The 19,437-nt window shown below is 39.0% G+C and overlaps 2 protein-coding genes across 3 annotated transcripts; one reads left to right on the top strand and one right to left on the bottom strand.

Moving 5' to 3' along the window:
• Positions 1-358: 358 nt before the first annotated feature.
• On the bottom strand, positions 359-7,608 carry tmed7 (transmembrane p24 trafficking protein 7). Of its 2 annotated transcripts, none has more exons than XM_084728751.1 (4): positions 7,477-7,608; positions 5,971-6,174; positions 4,551-4,796; positions 359-2,471 (listed from the first exon to the last, which is right to left on the bottom strand). In XM_084728751.1, the coding sequence occupies exons 2-4, from the start codon at positions 6,127-6,129 to the stop codon at positions 2,235-2,237; spliced, it is 642 nt and encodes a 213-aa protein (XP_084584877.1). In that variant the 5' UTR covers positions 6,130-6,174; positions 7,477-7,608; the 3' UTR covers positions 359-2,234. The 2 variants fall into 2 exon arrangements, with proteins under 2 accessions (XP_084584877.1, XP_084584876.1); XM_084728750.1 differs by lacking the exon at positions 7,477-7,608 and adding an exon at positions 6,488-6,568.
• A 160-nt stretch (positions 7,609-7,768) lies between these two features.
• On the top strand, positions 7,769-16,564 carry LOC146320488 (RNA-binding protein MEX3B-like). The gene is made up of 5 exons (XM_084728749.1): positions 7,769-8,405; positions 9,849-10,087; positions 10,297-10,342; positions 12,171-12,898; positions 14,245-16,564. Exons 1-5 carry the CDS (start codon positions 7,769-7,771, stop codon positions 14,653-14,655), a joined length of 2,061 nt encoding a protein of 686 aa, XP_084584875.1. The 3' UTR covers positions 14,656-16,564.
• Positions 16,565-19,437: the final 2,873 nt, after the last annotated feature.

Raw genomic sequence — 19,437 nt, forward strand, 5'->3', positions numbered from 1 at the left:
CTAAAGCAAACTTCATGACACTAACATATAACAGAGGATGAAATAACAAACACGTGCTAGCAAATATACTTACTAGCTAGAAACCACCAAACATGCAACCTTGAATTCGCTGCCTCCCACCTCCAAGATATCCTGATTGGCCTTCTCAAATCTATGATCTAAGAAAACAGCCGAGCTCATCTTTTCCTTCATTGTAGAGAAGTTAAGGCCAGACCCATACTGAGGCTACAAAATGTCTAAAATGTGATGATTTCAGTTTTTATGGAATATATTGTCTTTTCAAATGACACATTACTTGTATTTTAATTAAATATATTTCCTCATACCATCCTTGATGATTAAATAAAAGAATACCCCGACATTTTAATAGGTTTATTCAGCCATCCCCATAACTTAACAAGTTCCCAGAATGCCTCCAAGGTGAATCTGTGTCCAAACTGACCCGTCAGTGCACAAACGTGAGTGCACCACCCACCACAACTGACAATGAACATATGGTGAGAAAGGAAAGCATAACAAAAGAAGCCAAGCCAGAACTAATAAGTGGCAATAATAATAGATCTTTTAGTTGTTTTGCATGTGTTTTCAAACAGCTGACTGTTAGACAAGACCAGGCTAAGACAAAGAAATATTGTGTGCATCTTTGGGTGGATTCGGTGCAAAAGTTGTCAATATAAAAGTTACATTTATGACAAAATTCTCACAATATAACACATCTTCTAGTTTTGCCGATAGTCGATCTGATCTCAGTTACATTCACTGATGTTGTGTACCATGAAAATTCTACAGGTCAACTTCAAAATGGCCAGATTATACTCAGGGGTGAAACGGTTAATACATTGATTGATACAGCTGATCTGAAAATACATGAGTAAATTCACAGACTTTGGGTTTACGTCCACGAGGCTCCTGATTATACTCAGTACTAAGTATTGCTGACTGAATTCGACAATGAAAAACTGACAGTGGAAAAGGCCTGAACAGGTCATATTAGATGGAGACAAATAAAATATAAACTATCTAAGTCTTCCTTTTCAGTGAGGGAAAAAAAATTCAAATTACAACTGCAACTCAAAGTTTCCAGAATTATCTTTCAAGCAATATTTTGCAAAACAACATGAATTTTACAACAGCGCTGTATAAAACCAAGAGGACAATATCGGCACACAGGATAAATTAGTTGTTACACTTCAAACAGCAAAGGCAGAATTAGATATAACATTGCAAAGGGAACAGTGAAAGAAGTTTTAATAGCAAGCTGGTGTACTCAAAATTGCCGTCATTGCCATTTAACACACAAAATGTGTCATTTTTAAACACAAGAATAATATTATCTCTTTTTTGTATCCCATACTGAGTTACCTGTAATGAAGAAGCTCCAACCTATAGATAAAGATGTTTAGGAGATAATTCATCTTAGTGTGAAAATGAAGTTATGTATAATCCAGTAAATTAAGTCTAAAATGCTTACATTTATTTAAGGAACTGGCTGCAGTCACTAAAGAGAGACCATCTGCATCTCTAAATTCAATCCTTCAGCCCAAATACAAACTTTCAAGCTATTATTAGATTAAAGGATGGCCTTCTCTCTGTGCAGCACACCCCCGTCTAATAATTCATCTAAAATTATAAAGCTGATAAAAGCAAACACAATATCTAGTCTTTCTCACTTAATATAGTGAGGTTTAATAACAAAGAAAAAATGCAACAGATTTTTCATAACCAAATCTTTTGCCTTGCCAACGTGGTTTTGGAGACCCAATGAACTCCCTACACTACACATTTAGTTACAACTTCCACTCTCTTGGTTATTTCAGTGCACAGTTTGGGCAGCAAAATGGAACAGATCAGGGAGAAAGGGCATGAGATAACAGGGGTAGAAAAGAACACAAATAAAATAAGAACACCTTTAGAAATAATTTCAAATATTTAAAGTATTTGCTTTAACCATATGACCAGCTGCTTGAACAGCCTCCAGTACAAATAGTTACAAGCAACACACACAAGCCTTTCATCAAGTTTTAACCCTCAAGAACATTTTAAACACATAAACTTTTGCATAAAGTTTGTAAGGATACCAGCGCTGAATGAGAACGACATGTCAGATTGTACGACCTGGCAGTTTGATATGATCCTATTTCAAATCAGCACTGATATTCTAACTCACTCTAAGCACACAAGCCGAGGTACAGATGAACAAAGTTGATGAATCAGATCCCAGGGCTCAGAGAGTGTTATGATCCGACACGTGTTGTAGTGGTCTTCTTGTCTGAGAAGAAACTTCTCAGCAGGACCACCTGACTGATGCTGACCACCAGAAGGATAATGGCTTCTCCGATGGACCAGAACGCAACACGGGTGTTGAGGTCCTCTGCCCGACTGCGGCCCTGGGCCTCACGGAGGCGGAAGTGTGTCTGGTAGTCGATGACTGACTTCAGAGCCTCATGGATTGACACGCAGGCTGACTCCATCTGGAAATGGTAACAAAATGGAAGCAAAGACCAATGTAACATTTTTAAACTGTGGCTAGAAATTAATGATTGACAAATTAACAAGACAATTTTAACTTTGATTCACAAACTAGAGAACAGAGTGAGAACAAAATTCAAATGATAAACATCCTCCAACTTGTGAAATGAAGAGACATAATGTAAATTTAGGTTAATCAGATTAGATGCCTTTTATCAAGGAATCGTAATATTTTATTTATAATTATCAACAGAGGTTTGCTCAATGAAATGAAAGATTTTAGGATTTGGATTCAAGCATGTAACTAAAATTTACTGGTGGTGGTAGTTCCTTGTCCACAACTGGGTGCAGTAGTAACTGCAAATGCAAGTCAATTTTTACTTGCCCCTGTACAAATGGTTTTATTAGCTTGTATTACATAATAACAAGGACTTAAATTATGTCATGTTTAATCTAGAGCTGCAACTTCTATATCATGTCAGAAAATGGTTACAAATTAGTTAGATTTCTTCATGCCTCATTTTGTCAGTCTACGACATAAAGATGTCCAGGTTAATACGATAATAAATAAGGAAAAGCAGGAAATCGAGGAGATTGAAATCAGCATTTTCTGCCATATTGCATGATAAATTACTTTAACAATTAATTGACTATCAAAATCTTAACAATTAATTGACTATCAAAATCTTCTTTTTACTGCTTGCCCAGCCAGGCAACTCAGTTGCCATATGTATTTGCCCTGCATGGCATTTTACTTGTCTTGGGCAAGCGGACAATCTTCGTTGTTGACTCCTGACACATAATGAAACATAATGGGCACAAAAAACAGATGCAATACAATACTGTAATACATACAAAAACACAGGTAATAAACTAATGAGAGATACAGACTCCACATGTGGTTGTGGGTGCTAAATAAAAGCATGTTCATCTTACTTAAGGTGGTTAGTTAGGTTCTTTTTAGTTTTAGGTCTTTTGACTGATGGAAGGAATGCATTATAAACACTGTGGTTAAATCTGATGCACTGGCAAGCACACCCAGACAGGTGTTTCAGTTATTAAGGCAGGTTATACCTCTTTTCAGGTTAAAACTGGGTGGAGCTTGGCTGGGAATTAACAAACAGGAACCACTGTGGTGTTGATTGTTAAGAGTGAAAGAGACATGGAAAAGTGTGTTGTGAAAAGGTACCCCCCATATCGTTCACATGCCCAGATTCCCTACAACAATCATTGTCATTGGGCTTATGCCCTGGGCCACAATGCCTTGCAGTGCATTGTGGAACCTCTTGCTTTGCCACCCATTAGTCGGGTTGTTATTAATTTAATAATCAAGATATGAAATGAAACATGTTTTCTTTAATCTGATTTATGTGCTTGTTTGTGCGGCATGTACTAACATTGCTGATTTTGCTCTAATTGTTTTCTAATTCTTTTTCTACCAGTGTCACTGGCAAACTGGGATGAAGAGGAAGTAAATTTAGGCTTCAAATGACAAAATTTATCCTAGGGGGAAGAGTTTACTAATAGTTGCTCAACTGGAAATATTGCTGGCAATTGTTTGCTATGGTCATGTTAAGATCAGGTTTATTGGGGATTTCCATCTCTGGATTACCAATTAGGAGGGATATATAAAGTCACTTAAGCACTGATAGTGGGAGAGTTGTTGTTGGTAGCAGCTTGCTGTGAGGCTGTTTTCTTTCAGTGTCTTGTAGCTTATTTGTCATCGTTGTTTGTTTTTCTCCTCCATTTCATTTTAATTTTTAATGAACAAAACCACAACCTTTTTTGCACAGAATTCTGCCTCCTGAGCCATTGTCAAATTCAACATCTTCTTTACTCCCGTCCAGTGTCAGACAGCCACAACAAAATCCCACATCTACTACTACTACTACTCCACATATCATCATCAAAAAAAAAAAGAGCCTTTCTTAGCCTGATAAAATGAAACAAATGTGGTCTTATGAAAGAGCATGTACACAACTGTATGCTATAGGCCATAAAAAAATGGAGAAACCTAAGGAAATATTCACTCCCTCACACACAAACGGTTAAGCTTGTGCACCCTCAGACACACAGCTTACCTGGGTGAGAGCAGTGACTCTGTTCTCATTGGGAAAGAGTGGAGGGTCATCGCCGACCTGGAAGTCAAAGTAAACCGTCTTGTGTGTGAAGGTGGAGAACTCATTACTGAAGCAGAACTTGTAGGTGCCATTCTTGGCTGCCGTGAAGGTAAAGCTGTCATATTGCTTTTTCATTTCTTTGTAGAGTGTAGTGCCATCTGGGTCCTCCAAACGACAGTCCACATCATAATGGCCACCAGTCACCACCTGGGAAAGCGTAAACAACAGACGACCATCAATTCAGTAAACTAGTGACACAATCCGTAAATTTTCAAGCCAAGTTATATCAAGAAGAAGTATAAATATATATTGGCAAAACTGACGTTGTTATTGTCACATTCAAATATTACTGTAAGGGTTTCACTAGAGGACAATGATGCAATTTTCAATTTCTCAAGTATTTTATACCTCAAGCTATGGGACATTTTTGCCATATTTTGGGATAAAGTGACAATATATTAATCAAGTCACCATTCAATTTAGGAAGAGACTACAAACAACATAATGAACTACTGCTCACTCATGGTAAAGAGACAGAAAAGAAGCCTGTGAGGGGTTGGTATTATTTCAGAAAAGACAAAATCTAGAGAATTAGCTGCCAAATATGGCTCTCTCTAAGGCAACTGTGGATAACATGCTGATTATTGTTACTGAGTTGGTTTTAACGTTTGCATTGAAATGACTGCTTGGCAACTTCAGCTTGTTACAGAAAAAACAAAAACCTAAAACTGTAAAACTGTGTCGTGAGATTACTGGTATAAAGACTGCAGGGTATGTTCAATAAAACAATTAAGATTTGGTTAGGTCACAGCCATGGAATAGTAAGTCATCCATTTGTGCTCACTACATCTAGCCTTTCTTAATCTCAGGTACCCATTAACTATAAATTATGAACTTATTTTTAAAAATACAAAACTCACATTTTGGTTATTGCATTGGTATTGGCCATTAGAGGCAGGTAAATATTGGTTATCTGCATCAGCTAAAAAATAATTAATATTGGGCATCCTTAGTTTGTTAGTAATTAGTTATTGTAATACAATATAGAAAAACCCTACTTACTAGTGCAACATTCACTTTTAGAGCACAGAGATAGAAATTTTGCTTGTGTGGACAAATTCTGAGAGTGTGATTCAACAGTACTTGCTCGTGCTACATTAATAAACATAGAAAGACAACGAAATTTTAAAAATGTTGCTTGTGTTCATTTTGGACAGTTTCAGTATTCATTATTTACATAACTGTTTATATGAAGGTGTTCCTATCCATGGGGTGTTAATCTTTGAAGCCAGACAAGAGAACAGTCTGTTCAGCTCTTTAACAATGATAACTTCCTACACTGATCAAAGCTTGGCTTTGGGCTGAAATAATATTAACGCACCTGAAACTCCAGTGTACACTTGGTACCGATGATGATATCCTCGTAGAAGCACTGCTTGGCGTTGTCTGGCAGCTCAAAAGTTAGCTCGGAGCCGAGCACCCACCCACAGAGCAGCTGGGCCCACAGCACCTGCAGCAGCATCCGAAAGGATCCGTACATCCTGAGGACCGGGAGCCAAGCTTCAAAGTAAAAACCTAAATGAACCTGCCGAAATAAACATCAACAGATGTTAAAATAAAACCAACGCCGAGGGTAATAAAACGACAAAAATGGTGACAATGCAAACCCGGACGTTGATATTAGCGACAGGTTGTTAGCTTAAAGCTAACTAGCTAGCCGGCTGGCCTTTATATTTTATAGACATATTTTACAGGAAGCCACTTGGAATTTGCCACATTTTCCTATAGCCGGTGTATGTGTGTATTATAGGCGCATTATAGTCATTGAAGTTAAAGTAAATTCAAACATTAACATTTCTTAATTCATTATTTTGCCTCTGTTAGTACTAGCTACTCACCAGAAAGTGCTTACCCGGATGCGACTAATGCTACGTAACGTATTACAAACGTGACACGGTATTGGTTGTGATTTGTAAAAGCCCGCCCTCTGCTCTCGCTCATTGGTCAAGAACAAGACTATAAGTGCTTTTGAGATCACGTGGGCACGTTCACATACGTGGGAAGCGTATCTTCCTACTTTAGTACACTCCAACGTGGCTGCTCCAACACTGCGAGTGTGGCTATATCTACTATTTTTTTCGTTCGTCAGTTTAGATAGAAGATACTACTAATTTACTTAAAAGGCTGGTGTATTGAACATGTATTCGAATCAACAAAAATATACAAGTACAAGATCTCAAATGATTTCAGCTGTGACTGTAGCAGAAGTCCAGAATCATTATCATTTAATACAGCCTCCAGTTATGACCAAGATGTCCAAGATTATGTAAGGACTACTGTGTGGTGTTACTTAAAAATGTTTATTCTTTTATACATCTATATAAAGGCATGTGCTCCAATGTTGAATGCTGTTTAATTAAAGTCAATATGGGTATTTTTTTTAAATTAATAAAAAGGACTTTTTTTAATTTCAGGTCATAGTTACCTCACAGATTCAGAGCAAAGGACCCCTGAAATAAATAATGTATATATATAATATATAATAATGTATATACATTTTTTTTTTTTTCCTAAGGAAGTCTACGTGCAAGATAATACTCATGGTAACTGCCAAAGGAAACATGTTGCACTTTTACTGGATGGCTGTGGTTAAAGATAAAAATATTAAAATACATACATAGATTTAACAGCCTTTTTGTTAAGAGAAAAAGAAATAAGCTTCATATAGTGTTCTATTTCAAAAACAATTGTATTTGTGTTTACTACAATAACATATTTTTCACGATAGTCAAGACAACCAAATATAATATTTCTACAGTAAAAACAGTAAAATCTGTGAAAATGTTATCAACTGTACACTTATAGGAGTTATTACTAGGGTTCATACCTTTATTAAAGGAGAAACAAAGTTTTCCTAATGGATTCTCTCGCTGAGTGCGTCTTCCTGACAGATGTGAATACGCGTCTGACCCCAAAACAAAATCTCGCGGGAACCAGCTGTACGAGATTACAGTGTAGGGAGGGCTGCATGGAGAGCTGGAGAGACAAAACAAAAGCCACACATTTCAACCCACCAACAGGCGCTGGTCGCTTTTTGTTTTTTTTGTAAACCTAGATAAATTTGATCGATTATTCGTATCAATCACCGTTTAACGGAAATAGTATAAAAGTTTTGCATCATGCCTAGTAGCACGTCTTTGCTGGAGGCCGACGAGGGAGAGTCCGAGGTCCCGCCGCCGCTAGTGCACGCTTTCGCCGGTATGGGCCTTGAGGAGCACCACGGCACCCAGAGCCAGACCCCCGAACAAGCAGACGAGAGCCTCTCCTTTCACCATCACCACCTCCCCGCGGTTTCTCATTTCAACCTCCTCGGTACGGTCCTAGACTTGAAGCCTCTGCCTCTGCACCGGCCGCCCTCGGGAGATGAAGTGAACATGACGGCAGCGCCCGAGGACGAAGAGCCAGAAGTTGTAGCTGACTCCTCGGGCTGCACCGGTAGCTCGTTGCTAGCTCAGGCCCACCTCCACCGACACCTCCCATCAGGGACGGGTAGCTCCGTGATGCCGTCCGGGATGGAGCCGCCACCGCACGTTGAGACGGTCCTGTTGTACAACGGAGACGAGCGGGAGGACAGTGTGGTCGGCGGCAGCGCCCTACCACCGGCTAGCAGCATGGCGATGCTACCGTCTGCCGTCTACGGGGAGTCGGGCTACGAGGCCGAGCCTTCGCTGCTGAGCCGGCGAAAGAGCGTCAACACAACCGAGTGTGTGGCCGTGCCGAGCTCCGAGCACGTCGCGGAGATAGTTGGCAGGCAGGGTGAGTTGTTGTCATCCGGATGGTACTGGTCAGATTCATTAACTAGCTAACGTTAAGTTGCTAAGGGGAGTTTGGACGAAACTTGGTGGGAAGATATTTGAGTTACAGGTAAAGTAAGCAAAGTAAAATGCATGCAAGCATAACAAATAGTCAATTAAATGTATAACATGATAATGATACAATGTTAAAATATACAGAAAACGCAGTTACCGTTAGAAAAAATGGCTAAATTGTAATTTATTGTGTCGCAAGTGAGAATCAACGTTAGCATAGCTGACTAGCGATTATAACATGTTGTAATGATCATGTGTAGAAAGTAACCCTAGTTTTGCGAAACTCTCGTGAGATTTGCACACGTTACAATTTTATCGTTATTCGTACAAATTAATTAACTTTTATTGAATGACAACGCTGTTGTTTAGATTTGCTTAGGTGTAAGGGCTAAATAACACCTGATTCTGATATGGGAAAGCTAATTGAATTCATCACTCTCGCGAGATCTTTCGCGGGTCTGGGGTTCCCTACTAAACACGAACCCCCGAACTGTTAGCATTAATGAGGACGCGCTGTTTTGCATAATTAACATGTTTTAAATTGTATTTTTTAAATATGAGACGTCTGACTAGTTCTGTTTACCTAAAAAAAATAAAAAAGATGTATAATTAAACCAATCCAATATATCATGTAGAATCTTCAGCTATCTTCCTATAGTTAGCTTGAGACCTGCGAAGTTAGCTTAGCGCTGCTGCTAACTGGGTCAACATCACGCTCGCGAAACACCCTTGACAAAAGTTTATATCTCAAGTTCTATGAACCAGCTGTTCCCTCTGTGCTCAGAAGCTTTGGCAGCTCGTTTGTATTATGGATGTTGTCTGTACGTCGCTAAAAGTGAGCTTGTCCTCAGCCTTGCCTTTTCGTGCTAACTAAACCAGGCTTGGCTTTGTCTCGGACGACAACATGAAGAGTTGGTCACCATTGCTTTGCCACATCAGCTGTAGGTTATAGTTAGCTCCGTGACATAACCCAAGACTTCTAAGTTCCACTAAACATAACTGTCTTTTCTTAGATATCCAACGCCTTTATCTGGTCTTTTAAACAAACTTTACACAGCTCAATTGCAGGGTTGGAAGAGTGTTATTGTGTTGGATTTGAGAGCAGTTGGGGGAGGGTGCACGTACACACTGCAGTGTTGACAACAACAGGAAATGGCTCTGGTAATGATGTTGGACTCTCAACCACAGCTGAAAGGAATATTTAATTTATAAGCTATGCAACTTTTAAATGGCATTAGTGACTGCATACTGAAACTGCATGTGCTGTGATCTTTTATTAGTTCATGTTAGAGATATTGAATATTAAAGTTAAATATGTGTATGATGGAAGTTTTATTAATAATTCAACTTTCCCATCTTTACTTGTTTCTCTTTAATTTTCCCCTAACAGGTTGTAAGATTAAGGCACTACGAGCCAAGACCAACACCTATATTAAGACACCAGTGAGGGGAGAGCAGCCTGTCTTTGTCGTGACAGGGCGCAAAGAAGATGTGGCCATGGCTAAGAGGGAGATCCTGTCTGCAGCCGAGCACTTCTCCCTTATCAGAGCCTCTCGAAACAAGACTGGCCCTCTGTCTGCTGTAACTGGTCCAGGTACCCCCTCACTACCTGGACAGACGACCATTCAGGTCAGTGAGCATGTGATTATGAGTCATGGTAGTAAAGATACGAAACCATCATTCTTGTGCAGTGATTCACAACATGTGTAACATTGTGTTGTGTGTGTTACTATGCAAGCACATTTGTTTTGTAAAGGAGGCTCTCTGTATTTTATGTATTTGGTTGTGTTAGTCATTAAAGTGTATATAGTTAACCCTTTGTCATTTCAACCCTACAGGTGCGGGTACCATATCGTGTTGTAGGGCTGGTTGTGGGTCCCAAAGGTAGGCCTTTCATTTATTCTATATTTAGATACATGTTTTTGCTCCAGTCATGACATCATGCTATCAAGAGAGTTCTTCAGATTTCAACTGGCAAAATAGTATTAAATATGAGATTAAAATGACAAGCTTGTACAGTACATGTATGGACAGGTGTTTGGGGACATATATCAACATAAAGAGATTGTAATTTTATACAAATTATGTATTTCATAATGGTTGAACAAGTCTCATTTTCCTCAGGTTCAACATTGAAGAGTAAAACTGTGTTTTTGACGTTATATTACGTTACGTTTGTTTTATACAATGACAGGTGTATTTACAACAAGGAAATATATTTTAAATGTGTTAATGATTTTCATACAATTAAATAAAAAAAAGGAAACTCCCAGAAGGTGACTTTGTTCACATTTAATTTTTACTTTGATTAATAGAGTTGTCACAATTCCAGAATTTTAAACTTGATTCAGTGTTAGTATAAAACATGGATAAAGTGCTGGTACAGGAAAAAGTCACTGAACACTGTCTGATTTTTGCTGTGCTGAAAGCCACATTTTAGGCAGAACAGTAAAGACTGAACTGAGATCTTGAATTTAAACTTTATGTATTAGATTTATAATTAATGAACTAATGGTTATTTTAGCCCTTTAAACCTGCTTTCAAAGTTTTAAAGTATTATGTAAAGTAAACTATATTGATTCCACACTGGAGAAATTCACGTTATAGCAGCTCAACAAGTACAGGAAGAGAAAGGGGTGAGTGATTTAGAATACTTATAAAGATTAAATATATTGATACTTGTGACAACCTTATATTGGTGTAATAGCCCATACATAACAGGGCTTTTCTTTCTTTCTGAGTTTTAATGCACTCATGTCATGGCTACATTTTACTCTTAGAGTCTTTAACTCCGTGCCCTGTTGACATTACCACCTCAGTGTCAGAGAGACCTGGGGTTGATTTGTAAATTGAACTGTAATGGTTCTCAACCATGTGCCATAAGGCTGGAGAAGGTGAGGTAATGAGTCACAATTACTCAAAATTTTTAAAATAGTGAGCAAACGCTGTGGCACCACACATCAAAAAAGTGGCAATGTGGAATTTGAATATTTGAAATTTGGTGTTTACAGATATTAACTGTGAAACATTCATTTTGTGAATGCACTCCAGGATTTGTTTCTGTGTTTTTGTTTTTAAAAGATTACTGTTGAGTCATATGTCAAAAGAAAATGTAAGACATTATTTTTCAAATATACAGTATCAACATTTGAGAAGGTTTTTACACTACACTGAAACTCAAACTCAGGTTGTTATAGTTAGGTGGTATATGCTTTAGCCAGCTGAGTCACCAGAACAGCCTGCAGTTCAGGACTGTAATTATTACACAGCTGTGCTTCTTGCAATTTCAGTGTCAGATATTATTGTTTGAAAAAAACAAGTGTAATTACTGAAAATTTATAATGCTGCTAATGTGGCTGAGCAGTCTTCAATATGACTCTGCTTGGGATAATTTGTCAGCTTGACACAATCAGGTCAGGCTGTTGTTGAGAAGTGACAATGAAACAGATACAGATCTGTTATTTTCTCCAGGTTCTCTGCAACTAATGTATTCAGCACTATTATTTTTGTTTTTTTCCAGTTTGCCCATATGCCATTAGTTTATACTAAGATGTATGTTTCTCAGGAGTGGTCACGCGTGCCATGTGTGAAACTAAATTTAATGGTGCACTTTGCATTCATGTGGCCATGTGACCCAAGCAGATATTTAAAACTTTGTGTTCACTTGACAGCTGTTTATGTACAGGGGTCTTGGTTTGGTCATATCTTTCAGGAGCAACCATCAAACGTATTCAGCAGCAGACCCACACCTACATTGTGACCCCCAGTCGTGACAAAGAGCCGGTGTTTGAGGTCACTGGGATGCCGGAGAATGTGGACCGGGCGAGAGATGAGATAGAGGCACACATCGCCCTCCGCACAGGAACCTGTGGCGGCATCGAGGCTCCTGGTGTGGACAACAATGACTTTCAGTTCAACGGGACAGACGTCAGCTTTGAGACTTCTGTAGCACCAGTTGGGCTGGGGGAGGCCGGGTGGCTTCATGCTGGTGCATCATCACCGGGTGGTGGTGGCTTGCTGCCAATGAGCATCAACGGTACTCAGCGAATCAATAGCAATATTAACAGTGGTGTCAGGATGTCTTCCACCTACCGCAACGACAGCTCCAGCTCCCTGGGCAGCGGCTCCAGCTCAGCTGATTCTTTCCACGGCAGTGGGAATGGTAACCGGATGGCAGATTTCAGCCCCACCTGCGCATTTAATGCCAATGCTAACAACAACAACAGCAATGGCAGCAATGCAAGCTTCTGGTTTGGTGAGAGCCTTCTTGCTGTGGGGTCTGAGGAGCTGGTCAACCTGGGAGGTGGAGGCTCTTCATCAGGGTTTGACCCGTTAACCATCTCCACTGCCCAAGCCTCGCACCCAGGTGCACAGCCACCAATCTGGAGCCCCTTTGTGGACCACCAACCACTCCAGGCCTTCGATGCTCGTCAGTCTCAGGTAGGTGAAATTTTATGGGAACATAGAGATTACGGTCTTCTAGGTAGACAACAGAACCATACTACAGGTTAAAGCAAATTAAATGTGAGCTTTTGCCTTTTCATCCTCTTATCGTTAACAAGATGCAGTGGGTGTTTGGTATAAAAATTGATTACTTTTTTTTGTCACCTTAGTTTTTTTAAATTGATTTTCCTTCGCTCATTCACTATATATTCATGACTTGCTAATTTCTCCTCAATGTTACATGTCATTTCCAGGCATACATATCCAAAAAGAAAGGGAAATTGGAACCAAACAAACCAAACGAAAAATCAAAACAAAAATAGACAGTCAGTTACAACACCCAAAACATTTTACACATGCACTCAAGTACATTAATGTAACGAGTCCTTAATGAAGCAGGAAGAGATTATCTCAGACTTTGTCAAATTTCACTTATATATAATTAATTCAAGTCAATAAGTATTTGAAATAGCTGTGATTACTATTACAGTTATCAATACACCTCTGATTGTCTCGTATACAAGCAATCTTTAATAATTCTCATGATTGTGTAACCTGAGAATTGGTATAAGATTGGACCCAAGTCTGTCTCAGTAGCATGCGTCACAGTTTAATATCATGATTATTGTTGCAAACAAACCAAAAAAAAAACAAACATTAAGGCCCTTTTAATATTCATGGTGACCCTCTGTTGCTATTCATGAATCTTGTGAGCTAGTTTACAGTGAGCAGAGTACTGTAAACGCATGCTGGTAGTGCTCTACACCAGTGGGTCCTAACCTGTTTTACTTGTGACCCCTTAAGACAAACCATTTACCCACAATTACATACTATGATTCATTACAAGGTAAGTAGTACAGTTTTTTTCCCAGATGGCTTAATTTAAATAGTTTTAGAGGCCTGAAGTGGTGAAACTACACAACATTTCACAAATAAAAGCCCAGACGAGAGGAAACTCTGAAAAACAAACCTAAATTTGTGAAAGAAAAGTTTGTTTTTCATTTTCCTCATAATCATCTCATGACCCCTTATATTCATTTTGTGACCCCTCATTAGGTTTCATATCCCCAGGTTGGGAACCACTGCTTTATATATGTCAATTTTAACAAAGATGTTAGGCTTGTGCCAGTTGCTGTTTGTATTTTCTGCTAACTTTTGTCCCTCTCCTGAAAAGAACAAGGACAAAAAGTCTGTGCAGTGACACTGATAGCACAGAAAATGCACTAATGATCCATTACCTTGATATTTAAGAAAAAAATGTTTTGAGTCTTAAACAGGAATTTTGAAGATGCTTTTCTTAATGATGATAATCATTTACTGACTGTTGTTATCATTGTCTCCAGACCAGTCAGCCTGGGACACCCCGGCTCTCTCCAACTTTCTCTGGGACAGAGGCCCTGGAGCACCCTCAGGCACAGCGTGTTCACAGAGGGCCGCTCAGCTCGGCTGGGACCCTTGACGCCCACAGGTTCCCCTCCTACAGCTCTGCCTTCTCCTCTTCCAGTGAAAGCACCGCCTCCTCCTCTTCCCCTCCTGAGTCCTCCCTCTCATACCGACCGGGGCTCGGCTCAGCAGTGAGAGGACAGGAGATCTGTATCCACTGTATGGATAGCCAGGTGATCGCTGCCTTGGTTCCCTGCGGCCATAACCTCTTCTGTCTCGATTGTGCCACCCACATATGCCAGGGTCCAGACGCTGTGTGCCCTGTGTGCCTGTCCCCGGTCACACAGGCCATCCAGCTCCGCAATATGTGATCTCAATCCGTTGATCTTGATGGTTGACGAGGGGTTGTCCTCCCCGACACTTTCAATGCATAACACGTGTGGGGAAATTACAAAACCGACCCCAAAATCAGTGTCTAGGTGTGTCCTCACCCCGGTTCTGTCCAAGCTGGTGTTTGGTTGACAAAGGTGAGGAAGAATAGGTGAATTAGGAATGATGTGTATTTAGGGCATGGGTTAAGTTGTTCAGCCCGTTTATGTGCCTGCTTATTGTGAAGTCTTCTTCCGTGATTGATTGATCAATGGGAGGGTTGTAAACCCTCTGTGTAGCATTGGGTGGGGTGGGTTATATATATATATATTTTTGCTCATCATGATTTTTGATTTATATTTTTTCTCCCTGAAACACCTAGTTATCAGTTTTTGTCTACCTACATTTTATTACATTTTTAATGTACTTTGAATTCTATTAGATACATGATGTTGACTTTTGGGTCAATTTTTTTTGTCTACATCTCAACAGTTTTATCCTTTTTAATTTTTTTTTTTTTTGCTGCTACAGTTGTTTTTATGTGCTGAATTATGGCTCAGCCCCTTTGCCTCTCTATTGTTGTGCTCACAACAGGAAACTTCAAGGAAAAAACAAGAGGCGAGCATGTTTACATATAGTGAGTCCCACATATGGATATGTATAAATTACTAGTATTCTCCTGGTTACCACAGAAACTGAATCCCTACCGTAGTAAACTGGTTATAAAGTATTAACGCCACATTATCCTAGCAAATGTCACTCTTTCCCTGATAATTTGCATAAAAATTATCAGGCTAATGACGTGTATCTGTGCTACTTTAAATAGGATTTGAAGTTTACACGTTCCAGATCATAAATAAGAATTTTTGAACATTGTTTGCTGACGTTAACACCATATTGATACACATGCAAACACAGCCACAGTGGGGTAAAACTGTCGCACTCCAATGGCAACCTTCTGTGGCTTCGGGTTTCTTTATTTCCCAGATTACCAGGATCTTACACCACTTCAGAATCGCCACGTTGCTCTCCATTTCTACTTTTGAAGGAAAAAAAAAACTGTTTACGGTAAACTTGTGCCTAATTCCGTTCTGAGTAAACAAAAGGAAACAACTGGTTCAGCCGACACATAGTGTTGCTCTGTCTTAAAACAAACTCGTGGCCTTTTTGGAAAGCCTGTCATTAACTGACAACACTATCTACAAATCCATACTTTGGCTCAAAAGAACACAAGCTGACAGACTGAGGTCTTAATGTATTTGTTGAAGTTCAATCTTGGAACAAAGGACAGGGATGTTTTCTTTTGCTTCCTATTTTGTTGAGCCTTTTTTCAAGTATTTACCACCTATTACTTTGTCTTTTTAGCACCAAACACTCCCATTTAGTTCATGTTTTTCCCTCTCATTGTTCTTTTTTTGCCTTTTTGTTTATATCTCGATAGTTAGGGAAAACATGCTGGTTTTCACTTAGAAAGATATGCACAGCTCATACCTTTGGTAACATTCCTCGTCCCCTTTATTGCACACTCTTTAGTAGATGGCATATATATATATGGCTGCTTAATACCTGGGAGCCTAAAGAGCTGATATTCGTACTATTAAACTATGAAGACAGCTGTAATCTGGAACAAATGCCGTACTGTACAGATGACCTGCTGACAGTATCTTTTTCTTTCACTTGAACTGCTCCACCCTGTGGCCATCTTGTGCAGCCATCTTGTGGCCATTTGGTCAGTAAAATAATTCAGTTGGGATGCAAAATTGAGACGAAGGCCACCCATGGCTTTAGTCTGGTTTTATTTAACCCTGTGTCTCGTCTACTAGGCCTATGCAAAAATTGTCTCAGTATGTTAACTACTTGAGGAAGCACTAGATAAAATATTAAACTCCTCTGGTTTTAATGACAGAGCTCTCGGGCTTAAACTTGTAGACAGACATATCCTTTATTTGTTTTTCTACTACATTTCAGTTGGGGTCAGCCTTCGTTACCTGGTTTCATGCATTGATGTTGCAATGGTACACACATTAGCTCATTTCTCCTGTCCTGTGCCCTATTAAGCACAGCCTTTCCTCACATCTTATCACACTATTGACTAGATGGGACTCACACGTTCTGATTTTGGTTTCCACACGTGCACCTGTCTGCTCCTCTGCCTGAAAAGTGAAGAAAAGGTACAAATTGGTGGAAATCATCTCAAATTCTTAGCTTTAAACACCAGTGTCTCTAGACTTTGTTTGACAGGATTGAATGAGTTGACGGACATTTCAATGGGGAAGCAGCTGGAATGATTTCATCTCGGACTGTGCCGATACTACATTAAAGGTCAATACTATTGCTTTACCATGTGGACTTTGGACCACAGTCACTTTTGCGTTCCAGCTGTAAACGGTATTTGGGAGTTATTCCATCACCTCTTTCGCTGATGATTGAGCTGTCTTGAGGAAATGGAACCAAATGAGTCCCAAAAGTGCAAAAAACCCCACTGATCTGCTTCTGCCCCCTCAAGTCTTCTCTCCTCCGTCCTTTTTATTTGACTTTTCTGAGATCAACAAGGGGTCGATCTCTTTGCTCTCTTTCTCCCACTGAGGGAATGCAATACACTGTCGGCCCTCAGTTTATTGACATGAATCTTTTGACATTTTTGTGTATGTATTATATAATATTATTGTTAATGACTGATAAATATACAGAATTATTTTTATTTTGTTACATTTCATATATATACATAAATATATCTATATTAAAATGTTTACAATAAGATTTTTACTTTTTTTTATTTTACACTTTTCTGAGTGATTAAGTGAATGAAGAGTTGGAAATGTTGCAGGAGGGTGTCAATGCTAGCCGCTTGTAGTCTAGTTCTTAGTTTACAGTATTGATGATAATAGTATTGATAGCTGCCGTTTTAACCTAGTGGAAAATGGAATGTGCATCACGAGCATGTCATCATAATGTACCGCCAATGTAAAACGTCACACTGCAACTGTACAAAGGCCAAGGATTCAAGCTGCCTGTCATGTCTGTACGCCACCAAAATTAAGAACGGTATACTGTAAAATGTATCTTAGATTTATCTATATATAAATACATATATTGTTAAGCTGTACCAACAGTTCAAAGTATTTGCTAATTTTACTACACTTTTGTTTTGTATATGTAGGGGGAGTCTTATGGCATATAAATTCTTCAAATTGAGTCAGGAGTTTAAAAGCAGACTATATTTTATAACGGCCTTTTAAGTTATTGCGGCCAAAGCACTGATATTATATATTTGCTGTAAAGAGAATTTAAGAGTTTTATTTTTCTGATATTAAAGTTACTTAATAAAGACGGTTTCATTTAAAGCCATGTCAGACTTGTGTCATTCATTCATGATGTAAAATGGTGGTTTAATGTTTGTGCTTACACTCATCTTCTGTAATCTGCAGGATGCTTTTCAGGATGTCAGTTTTGTGTTTTTCCTTAGTTTTTATTTATTTATTCATTTCACGGAATGGAGTATTGTGGTATTTGTCAGGGGAAAGTTTTAAGCAGTTCAGAATAGGTATGAAAATACAAACACAATACTTTAACTCACAGTCGTGTAGATATCCCAGTCTCAGTAAACATGCACCGATGCCGCCTCATGCTCATGTTGACAAATTTGACCAAATTGTCAGTCTAAAAACAAAGACACTTATTTTATTTAGTTATGCAAGCCCACAGTATTGTTTCAGTTAGTTTTCATTGTTTTTCTAAGGTCTAGTTTTTATTTCAGTTAACTGAAGTTTTTTTACACCTAGTTTTATTTAACTTTAACATCCTTGCATGATACAGCTTTTTGAGGAACCAGGGACCCATTTCACCAGATTTTCAACATGAGATGATTTCCTCTCCCTCATTTTGACACGTTTCACTTCTAAAAACAAACACCATACAATATTTATAACCCATGTATAATCATGGGAGAGCCCTGTAGGACTTGTGAACAAGAACCTGCCATAACTTCTATCTTGTGAACATTACTTGCAAAATGTTTTTGTGTTTTTGTGTTCCTACCACAAGAAAAAGTCCTCCTTAGCCAAGAAGTATCTTTTTAATTGGTTGCAAATTATTTGGTTGAAGTTTTCAGTACAAGTTTGCAGTTGAAAAGAGGGATACAAGATGTAGCACTCGTCATGTTGTGGTATGGTTCACATCATTAATTCTCATACTTAAACATCAGGGAGCCACAGGAAAGTGTTGTATTTAGTTTGCAGTTAGACAGATGCCACAATGATGGTTTGAATCTCTGAAGGCTGCTGCCACAGGCCTCCATCAGCATAAAGACACAACAAACATCCCAACAGACGTTTTTCATGGCAGCCATATTGCTCCATCAAACATGTTGAATATATGCAGCTGTCATCCATCCATGGGCATGTGTGTAAAGGGCCATCCACACCAGGAACTATAACCACAAAAGGTGTGGTGTGCATCTGCAATGGAATATTTTTATAGTTACAGTTCCTGGCCCTTAATCTGCAAAAGTCAGTTATTTAAGGTCCTCCACACCCACACTGGTGTTTTCAGTCGTACTTGATAAGACTTGAGCACAGGTTGCAGGTGGGTGGAGCCATGCTGGAATTACATCAGAATTCATGTTTATGTCCAAAATAAGTTTTTTGCAGGAGTGTTATATGACCTGGACTCAAGTCAGACTTGAGGTTCGACTCAAAATTTAAAAAGAAATCCAACTTTAACATCAATGACTTGTGACTAGAGGCTTTTGACTTGAAAATACTTGATACCTTCCCCCAAGTCCA

This window comes from Lutjanus erythropterus, chromosome 10, assembly GCF_056507025.1.
Source record: "Lutjanus erythropterus isolate fLutEry1 chromosome 10, fLutEry1.hap2, whole genome shotgun sequence".
Classification (NCBI taxonomy): Eukaryota; Metazoa; Chordata; class Actinopteri; order Lutjaniformes; family Lutjanidae; genus Lutjanus; species Lutjanus erythropterus.

Bases quoted from the DNA above. Each gene is read 5' to 3' on its own strand.
- tmed7 (XM_084728751.1), bottom strand. From the start codon at position 6,129: ATGTACGGATCCTTTCGGATGCTGCTGCAGGTGCTGTGGGCCCAGCTG. The intron at 4,797-5,970 runs GTGCGTTAATAT...ACGCTTTCCCAG, and splicing joins AGTGTACACTGGAGTTTCAG to GTGGTGACTGGTGGCCATTA. The intron at 2,472-4,550 runs GTAAGCTGTGTG...TACCATTTCCAG, and splicing joins GAGTCACTGCTCTCACCCAG to ATGGAGTCAGCCTGCGTGTC.
- LOC146320488 (XM_084728749.1), top strand. From the start codon at position 7,769: ATGCCTAGTAGCACGTCTTTGCTGGAGGCCGACGAGGGAGAGTCCGAG. The intron at 8,406-9,848 runs GTGAGTTGTTGT...TTCCCCTAACAG, and splicing joins GGAGATAGTTGGCAGGCAGG to GTTGTAAGATTAAGGCACTA. The intron at 12,899-14,244 runs GTAGGTGAAATT...CATTGTCTCCAG, and splicing joins TCGATGCTCGTCAGTCTCAG to ACCAGTCAGCCTGGGACACC.